This window comes from Arachis duranensis, chromosome 2, assembly GCF_000817695.3.
Source record: "Arachis duranensis cultivar V14167 chromosome 2, aradu.V14167.gnm2.J7QH, whole genome shotgun sequence".
In the NCBI taxonomy this organism is placed as follows: Eukaryota; Viridiplantae; Streptophyta; class Magnoliopsida; order Fabales; family Fabaceae; genus Arachis; species Arachis duranensis.
Window position 1 is genome coordinate 87,004,189 of NC_029773.3, and position 10,194 is coordinate 87,014,382.

Sequence of the window (10,194 nt, forward strand, 5' to 3'; positions counted from 1 at the left end):
GACACACATGACGCAACAGTCGAGAGTGGGAGAGGCAAGGAGAGAGAAGAACACATTAACACAGAGAGAGAAAGAAGAAAGATAGACCACCTCACTTTCCTCTTTCACCATTTTCCTCCTTCTTCCTCCTCCTTCTTCTTCTTCTCCTGTCTTTCTCTCTCTACCATGAATTCAAGCAAAACAGAGGAAGAAGACCTCTTCCTCCCGGACCACCACCAGATCCCACCTTCCACCACCACCACCACCGCCACCACCTACCCCTCCACCTTCTCCCTCCTTTTCCCTCCATCCCCATCCCCTTCCCACTCCCCTCCATCTCACTCCAGCTCAGACCACTCTCCCCCGCACTCCCCTCGGCCCCAAGCCCAAGCCCAAGACCAAGACCAAGACCACCACTCCAAAACCCTATCTTCCTCCTCCTTCTTCATCTCCCCTGAACCCCACATCTCGTCCCAATTCTACACCTTCAACCCCGAATCCCACTCCCTCATGATCCGCTCCCTCCTCCACCACCGCCTCCCCTCCGCCGCTGAGATCGTCGCCGCCACACCTCGCTCTGTCCTCAAATCCTGGCGCACCGTCTGGAAGGACCGAAACGAAGAAACCGCCTACCTCACAGCATGGAAGCGAATCCAAGACAAGCTCCAAACTCATCTCGACCCTAACGGTAACCCTTTTCTGTGCTTCAAGAACAACACCAACCAGTTTGTTTCTCACATTAATCAGTGGCAAGACATAGTTATGTCCTCACATGGCGACACCGATCTCAGGCACTTTAGTTTGAAAGAGACCATTGAGAGGATCAAGCAAATGTGGACCGTTGGAGCTAAATTCTATGGAATTCCCGAGAGTTACATTAGGGTTTGTGTTGCAGCTTGTCCGGTGTGCTCGTCGGGGGAAGGTGGTGGTGGCGGTGGTGGTGGAGCTGGCTCCAGGAGCAAGAGGAGAAGGTTTGAGTATACTGAGAGCTTCGACGTGCCGGCAAAAGAGGTGCCTAGTAGGTTGCAGCAATTGGCGACGAAGCACAAGGTTGTGTTGTGTATTAGGCAGAAGTATATTAGGTATAAGCCGTTTATGGCGGAGGTGAAGGATTATGCGTGCCATAGGGCTGGTGAGCCGGCAGCGAAGAAGTCCAAAGTTTTGAAGAGGGAGCCTTATGCTTCTAAGAGGTGTGGGTGTGGGTTTAGGATTAGGGCAATAGTTCCAATCACGAATTACAATGAGAAGGACAAGAGTTTTGTGTATCAAGAGGAAGGGATGGCGGTTTTTAAGCTCTATGCCGTGCATTCAGGGCACGAGCCGGGGCCTTTGGATGGGAATGCTAGGATTATGCATAGGGTTGTTGGGCATAAAGGAGGGTATTTGATGGATCAGGAGAATGTGTATGGGGTTAGTGAGGACATGGAGAGTGAAGGGTTTGGTTTGATTAGGGGAAATGATGATGGGGATTTGCAGTTTTCGGTGTTGCAGCAGGTGCAGGAGTTGAGGACTGAGGTTGCAATGCTGGAAGGGAAGGTTTCGAAGATACCAGGCGAGTTGCTGGGATCGGTTTCAAGGGAGTTGTTTGATATTGTGAATAAGATTAGGAGTATAGGGGAAATTGAGGGGTTGAAGCCTATTGGGTTGATTTCTGATAAGTCGCACGAGGATGATGTCTTGGTTGGGGATAATGATCTCACAAATTGGAGTAATCACCATGATAGGATCTATGGGGATGGCAAGGATACTGAGCTGATTGAGGATGATGAAGATAGTTTCGGCCGCACTTTGGGGGAAGTTGTTTCTTGGGACCATATGAGAGCAGATTGTAGGAGTCAGAAAGATCTTATAAGCGATAGTTGCAAGCCTGAGAAGTGGTTGAAGTGCAGTGATTTTGATGAGAAAGGCATCCTTGATTGTGAGGATACTAAACTAACCAAGCCCATGAGGCATGACGAATCCATAGTTTCGGATGTAGGCGGCCTTAGCTGTATACAGGTCGATAGTTTCTATCAAGACAATACTAAGTGGTATGATTCTCCTTGTGGCTTGGATACTGGTGCTGATTGTGGAGATAGTGGATTCTGTCATGAAGAGATTTTATAGCTTTCCATGTACATCAGAGTTAATCCACACTAACTTAGGGATCACCGATCAGATTCCACTGAGGCTATTTAACCCCCTTTCCAGCGAAACAGAAGTGGGATTGTATATTTATGTATACAGAAGATTGGAGCCGCTCACATGCTTTTAGGTGTATTTATTAGTGTGGTTCTGTAAAGTATGACCGGTTTATGCTTCTTTTTGCACATAACTTCATTATGAGTATGACTATATCTGGTAACCTTGTTTTTGGCCTTCAGTTTTATAATGTTGGTCCTTATATCAGTGTTTTTTCGGTCTTCTATTTTGAACTTAAAAGAGACTGTTGTATGTATTATGAGAAGCCATTCACGACTTGTTTCCCACCTCATTGTGGTGTGTTTGAACTTTCTTTATGACATGTGTGCGCGTCACTCCTTATCCGGTTCTTCTACATATTTACTCATTGCCAATGTGTAATAGATCATTTATCTGTTTGATCGATGTGAAGATTATTAGTTGCTATGACTCAGTGGTGAGACATCCCAATATATGATCATGTAACTCTTCTCTACCTTTTAAGTCATCTTTGCACTGCTTTTGGCTATTGATTTTACAGTGAATTGGAGGTTGCAGGTTGGTGGTACTGTAACAGATGTCCTCAGGTACATCCACCTTTGCCCTGTTTAGAACTTAAAAAATTGTTTGGCGCAGGTTTACTATGTAGTCTGTAATATGTTAAATCTACAAATCAAGCACACCCATACATTCAGAAAGGATATGTCCATAGTATGTTTAATGATCCATGGATATGTCATAATTTTTGTAAGTTTATCCAGATGATAATTTGACATACAATGAACATTGATGACACTTCTAGTACATACCCAACTGCGTCGTATTAGGAGGTATTAACAACATAAACCTTGGAGTCACATCTTTCTCCCTTATCATAGCATCTTTGAGTGGAAGGGAAGATGTGGATTGCATCATTTTCATCAACTAGTGTGGGGGTCAAACTAATTCATGGATCCTTGTCCAGTATTACTTACTCTCTAGGAAACTTGTCCTGTTCATGACTTATTTCTTTGGACCAGTTGCTTTACATATGCTCGTTCGGCTTACCCTGTCAGCTCAAAGTGTCACCTTTAGCTCTTCATTTTCAGTTTGGGGCAAACAAACAATTTGAGAACATAAGATCCTTCAATGCCTTCTGTATCCGGCATTCAGGTTAAATAAAGATCAGGTTCCATTTTTGTTATGTTGCTACTTGCTAGAGTTATTATTCACCCTTTTAATGTCTAATTATAGTTTACATCTGTCATGCTTAAGTTCTCATTGGCTCTAAAGGCAACTTTACTGGAGAAAGATGCCAGAAACTGCGAGGATAAAGATCATGGTAGCCTTAACCATGGTATGCTTTCATATACGAGTAGTGTGCTTATTTCTTTAAACTGCAAGCACAGAACCTTGTTTTTCATTGTGATTGTACATATCGGAGTTCTAGACAAGCCCCTTTTTCAAGTCTTGGATCTATATGTCCCTTGTATTCATGCATGTTAAGTTGCTATATGTACCTTGTATTCATGCATGTTAAGTTGTTAACTGTCATGAATCTGGTTTATGTTCTTCATTTTTGGTCTTAACATTCTTCTTCTCCCTATTTATAATAATAATTTACACTCTAAAAGTTATTTTCCATTGTCTCATGTTACTAAGGATTTTCTGATACTGATTTGCCAACTTGTTATCTATAATCATCTTCAAATTGTGACCGTCAGCAATTTACTTCGTAGCATCGAGTGTCATCATAAACAGATTAAGAATTTAAGATAAGAAACGAAGGTTTATTCTTTTCATAAGGATATTAACAGATGCTATTGGATGTTTAGAATTGTAATTGCCAACAATATTTTAGTTCATACTTTTTGCTAGCTTGAATGAAAGCAAACAAGATGTTCGCCATTTTTTGATTTGGCAAAAATTCTGACAACCAAATTGAGAAGTAAACAGTTGTGAGCATCTCTTCCTTTTTTATTGGTTTGTAACTGACTAAGGCCATGGCTTTCACACTAAGATCAAATTAATTCCTTTCTCCTTGTTTTCTTCCGTCGTCGTTATAATTCTGGGATTAGGAAATAGTTCATCTCTGTCCCCTTAGCTGTTAAGTTGTTCAGCTTTGCCGGGTTCAAACAGGTCATAATTTTGTCTTCTGTATATGTTTGTCTGTTAGGCTGCATTTGTTTATAAGGATAGGACAATAAGACATGGACATAGAGACACAAAATTGTGTTTGGCAAATGAGATATGGACAGAGACATTGTGTCCTGGGACACTTTATTATTGTATTTTGCGTCATTCTTGTCAGAAAGCACAGAGACATTGGCAGAGACGCAATTTATTTGTTCATTTTTCCTTTTATGATCAGTATCAAATTTTCATAAGTACATTTTTTTATCATTTTATTTTTTATTCTAAATTTTGTGTGAAGGAAAAAATGAAGATAAATTGAACTTTTTATTGTTTATTCTATCTTATATTTAATTTATCACAAAACTAAATACGAAAATATTAATCTGTGTTTCTGTCTTTTTATGTCCTATTCTCAATGTTTTGTCTTGTCTTGTTCTCAAAATCAAATGCAATCTTGGTGGCTCTGTTTGGACAATGTCTCAGACCCATAGACATAGATTTACAAAAGGTGTTTGGTATTTGGATTTAGATATATAGAGGGGATCGTGGAGGAGGAGGAAAAGAGAGGGAAAAAACTACAGAAAATTTCTGTACCTCCTGAATAGAGACAGAAAATTGAATCCACCCCTTCTTTTTTCTTTCTCCCACAACACGTGTTTGTGCCCCTAACTTTACCAGCAGTCACACTAGTTCACCACGATCATCACATCTCTATAACCCTGTGAAGGGACAAGACATCTATCCTAGTTGTATTCCTACAAATCTCATCTGCTAGTTATCAAATCTGAATTGGTATATTATTTGCACAATTTGCAGTGATAGAACTGTCCTATAAGATCAGGTACATTCCTATGTCAAATGCATGTGCTTTTGGTGGATAATACTAGCAAGTACAATTATGGGTGTTATACATAGATTTGAGTCTCCTAGTCATTGAATTGACTTTACTATTTCTTGGTGATTGCTGTTTTCTAAGTATAATTGTTAGAGTGGTATTTATGAATATAAATACATTAACTGTTGAGCTGTTCAAATTTGTTATTTATGAGGAACTCAGTCACTACTATGCTCATAATAAACAGACTGCTGAAGATGGCTGCTGTTTGGGCTGAGATTTTAAGGACTGCTTTGGTGGGAAGTTTGTGGTCATGTTTGGCATTTCATGTGTGTCATTTTGCTTATGGCTTTTATTGTTATCTTTCAGGGCCTATTTTATTTGGTGAGTGACAAATTATCACTTTGTGAATATATAAAACAAAACAAAACAAATATAGTGGTCCAGTAAAACATTGTTTCTGCCAAGTATTGCAGCATATGCTCAGGTTTGTTCCAACATTATGACAGTTTTATAACAGCAGACATGGACAGAAAGTTTCGAGTGGAGTGTACTCGGACATAGTATTATTGTGGAAGTCAAATCCCAAGGTTCAAGGTTCATTATTTGGTGGTTTCAATGTAAATTATCCTGTGGTTGGTTGGTGTGTCTGCTTCATGATTATCAGCAATGACCATTTATCTACCAAAAAGATGACTATGCCTTTGATGAAGAGATATGTTGTATTGGATTTGATTGGATTTCTGTAAGATCAACAATCGACGGTCGACGAATGTAATGACCGAAAATGGTCTTTACCCTTAAGCTTTTCTAAGAAGACTAAAAAAGCCATCCTCTCCGAGCTTGATGTAGCTGATTTTCTTTTCTAGTAGATTGTTCTAGTTGAGATAGAGAAATGTATTCCCAAGATGGAAAATTACACTTATCCTAGTTGAAAATAACATGATTGTGATCGGCCATAAACTCAATAAACAAAGGTGTTAGTTTAACTTTTTACTAGGTTTCCCAACAGGTGTTTACATTACTTAAATTGGATCAGGGACCATAAAAAAATCTGAATCAATTGGTGCTGCAAATAATGATCAAATGTGGTAACATGGTTTAACTAAGCTAGTAGCTTAGTGACATGTAAGAAATTACTTGGTGAATCATTGGTCATAGGCATTCTATTGAAGTATGTAGAAATTCTTTTTCCATAGTAAGCAAATCTAAATTACCAAGAGCTAAAGAAGCAGCAAATTACTTAGACAAATAAAAAGGTGTGAAGCCACCAATCTTGTAATTACATAAACATAATCCTTCATGTTAGAAAGTATTCGTCTCTTGCACCAGTACATCTCTAACCATAGTAGTATTAGCAACCACCAAATCAAGCCAAGTTGTAATTCCCTTAGACATTGATAGAAACAAAAGCATTGTCATCTTAGTGAGAATTATTAGATGGCTGGAATCTTACTCCGGGCAAGTACCTAGTGACAAATTCTCTTGCCAAAGTTTGAAGATCCCCATCCTCAAGTAGTAGTGGTGGTGGTGGTTCATCTGATGAGTTGATGAAGATACTTGATTCTAATGGTGTTGAGTGTGGTGGTGGCTGAGGAGGAGGATTAAAGTTCATGCCCATATTGTTAGAGGCATTTTGCAAGTCAGCATTTGATGATGCCAAGTGATCTAAGGATGATGATGAATGAAGAGTTGGTGGTGAAGCAGCAGCAGCAGCTATAGGGATGCGATGCATTGTAGCAAGACGGGCCTGAACATATGTTAATTCTGCTTGCAAGTTCACAACCTGATCCAACACAAATTCACTTGTAAAGTGTCACTTTTTCTTTTCTATTCAACCGGGTTCCAAGTTCCAACCCCGCCCAAAAATATGAGACCAAGAAAAAAAAAAACTCATTTTTGTCCAAATCATAAAATACATTTTTACTACCTAAGTTATTTTTTAAGGTTTTTGAAGAATATCTACTCTCCAAGGTGATAACTAATTTCTTTGCTGTAGGCGGAATCTTTTGGTTGAGAGACTAATTAATGAATTATCAGACCACACCCATGCTTATTCTGAAAATATTCACTATTTCAATTACTAAGTTCCTTCCTCCCTTTGGGATTTTATCAGTAGCATCTTTAATTTATTGATGAGTATATATTCAAATAAAAACTGTTATTTGTACATTAAAATAGTCACTAAAGTCAGCCACCTAAAAATTTGATTTATTTTTAATATGTATTTTATATTAGTGGTAGACTTTAGTGACTAATTTTAGTATATACGTAGCATAATCCTATTTAAATAGGTCTCTAAAAACTTTTGGGTGAAATGTTTTGGTCTTTATTTTTTATTATTATATTAAGATTATTAAACTTTACAAAAATAAGATATATAGATATTTTTCTCATATTTTTGAAGACTTATTTGTTAATGTCAAAACAACGGATATAACTAAGATAAAAATTTATATATATCTTATTTTTGTAAAGTTTAGAGACCTAAATATAATAAAATTTTCTTAAAACAAAACGTCGAACACAAAATGTTTTAGAGATTTATTTAAGTATATATTCTTTGTTGATACACCTTATTAGAGAAAATTAACAATAATATCTTATAAAATTATGATTCAATAGCCAAATCAGTAAGAAAAATTTCCCAAAGATGATTAACTAACGGACTTGGAAAGAGTTTCAATCTAATCATCAAACAGACCAATAGTCAAGAAATGTCAGAGATAAACAGATAGAGATCATGCCACTAATTAATTCACACATCATGTGCACGGAACCAAATATTGTCATGTTATTATTAATAATAACATGCATGCATGTGAAGAATATTTTGTTTCAGATGTTACATTTTGCATTGTTTACTTGCAGAAGAAAAAGGGAGAAGCATAATAATCAATCTTATCCAAGCAACTTTCCCTCTCTATACCCTTTTGCACGGTACAGTATATTATTTAGTGTCTACTATTCATTGTTGCTTATAATGTTTAAAAATTATATAAAAAATTTAAAATAAAATAATTATAAATATTTTGAAAAAGAAGGGACTACTACTACTATTAAATTCATATTTATATTTGGTAAATAAGCAATTGCATAGATAATGGAATTCTACCTAATTAAAGAAGCTAACTAATCCATTGGTGTATATCTGTCCAATAATTGCCCAGAAATGTGAAAAAAAAAATTCAATATGATGCAGTGTACTGCGTGCAATTGTTAACTTAATTATAATTTATACTAATAATAATTAACTTAATCACTATTCACTGTGGCACTATTAGCTGCATGCATGGATATGGAAAAGGTAAGGACAAAATTTTGACCACTCAATTATTGCATCTTAATGTTCAGATTATGATGATTGATGAATTCTTAACGATAAGGATTAATAAGTTTGGTTCTATAATCTATAGTATAATGTATATGATTAGGCAAACCTTATCCGTTAAGTATAAAGCAATGACCTTAATCCATAGCAGCCGATATACTTGAAAATGCTAGATTCTTGAAAATCGCATCAAGGTTTTCACTTTACCCCCATTCAAGAGATAATATTTTTTGCAACATATTTAAATTAGAACTCTACTATAATAATATATAGTTGAGAATTTTGTGTTCTTGAAAGACTTTATTTTAATAAAATAAAAAAAAAAGAAAATTGACTTTGTTTTATTTATAGTTCAACTATTATTTTACTTTCACTATAATTTCTAATAATGTCTAAGGGACTGTTTCAATATATAGTTATTATTTATTACCTCTTCTTTTCTTTTTTTTTTTCTTTTTTCTTTTTTAGTAATTAAAGATTGTCCTTAAAACACTCCACTATTCACCATTCATACTATTAAAATAGAGATCATCAACTTCACCATATTTTCATGTTCAATATTAAGGTTAAACTTTAATTAATAAATAAATAATTAAAGTGACATTTGAAATAGTCAATATCGGATTAATTTTATATTAAGTGACTATGTACAAATTTCACAGTTATGTGTGAGCAGCATAAAGTAAAAGGGTTGAAAGTCAAAACTAGAAATGATTTGAATATTTCTCGAGCTGCTAATAGTGTTGCTTGGTAGCTCCGGCAAGCAACTAATTATAGGCCTCCGTAGTCAGCCACACCCACTTGGCGGCTGCCACCACCACCCTCTCTCCCTTTAAATTATTATATATATTATAACATGCGTTTCATAAATTTTTCCATTGAAAATAAAACCTAATTTTCATAGCACATACTATATTTATATGTGGATTTCAGGTACCAAAATTAGAATTTTTTTAATTGATTTTTTTTAATATGAGTAGAATTTTTTTAATTGATTTTTTTAGCTAACATCAGTTAATTATTTTAAAATTATTTTGTCTATTTTAAATTCTAAATAATAAATCTTAAATAATAATTCAAATAAAGTTAATTTTTTTATACTTTTTCTTTTAATATTTAAGTCTTAATAATTATATGAATTAAAAACAACAATCAAGATATTAAAAACTTTACAAGCGATTTTTTAAATGAATTTAATTTTCTGTCTTCTAACTTGCTTATATATATAAGAATTAGCTTAAAAACAATGATTAGGAGAAATGATGTGATATAATATATGAATGATGGGGTTGGGCATGGGAATCAGAAAACCTAGCTACAAATATAGGGGTTCACCGTATAATTATGGGTTGCTTCCATGGAAAACATAACCAAAGCTGACAAACGTGTCAAAGTAAACAGTGAAAATTTTCATACTATAAGACCATCTCCAGTAGGGAACTCATCCCAGTTCCTGTTTATGGCCCACCTGTCATAAAAAGTAACTCCACATCAGCTTTTGCGTCATAAACAGTAAATAGGAACTCAAAGCATCTCTCTCTTCTCCATTAGGAGGAACTAACTTTAGTCCCTGTTGTGGTCCCACTTAATTAATTAATTAAAATAGTTGTAATTAATGTAATTAATTTTTTAATAATGTAATTTAAATATTTAAATTTAAAAATAATTCACTATTAAAAAATATTAATATTAAATAAATTCATATATAACAATAATACACAATAGATAATTCAGAATTACACTAATATTAATTTATTACTAATAATAGTAACTA

General features: G+C 35.4%; 2 protein-coding genes across 2 annotated transcripts in view; one reads left to right on the forward strand and one right to left on the reverse strand.

Annotated features, from left to right (window-relative positions):
* The first annotated feature begins 29 nt into the window (after window positions 1-29).
* LOC107475557 (uncharacterized) lies at window positions 30-2,367 on the forward strand. Its single transcript, XM_016095216.3, has one exon. It carries the CDS (start codon window positions 166-168, stop codon window positions 2,083-2,085), a length of 1,920 nt encoding a protein of 639 aa, XP_015950702.1. The 5' UTR covers window positions 30-165; the 3' UTR covers window positions 2,086-2,367.
* A 3,533-nt stretch (window positions 2,368-5,900) lies between these two features.
* Window positions 5,901-10,194, reverse strand: part of LOC107475721 (LOB domain-containing protein 19-like) — a 6,047-nt gene continuing 1,753 nt past the window's right edge. Inside the window, exon 2 of the mRNA XM_016095367.3 lies at window positions 5,901-6,875. Coding sequence (XP_015950853.1) covers window positions 6,513-6,875 — 363 coding nt within the window. The 3' untranslated portion in view covers window positions 5,901-6,512. The remainder of the gene's footprint in view (window positions 6,876-10,194) is intronic.

What these genes read in the sequence shown, in the direction of transcription:
- LOC107475557 (XM_016095216.3), top strand. Translation starts at nt 166, where the DNA reads ATGAATTCAAGCAAAACAGAGGAAGAAGACCTCTTCCTCCCGGACCAC.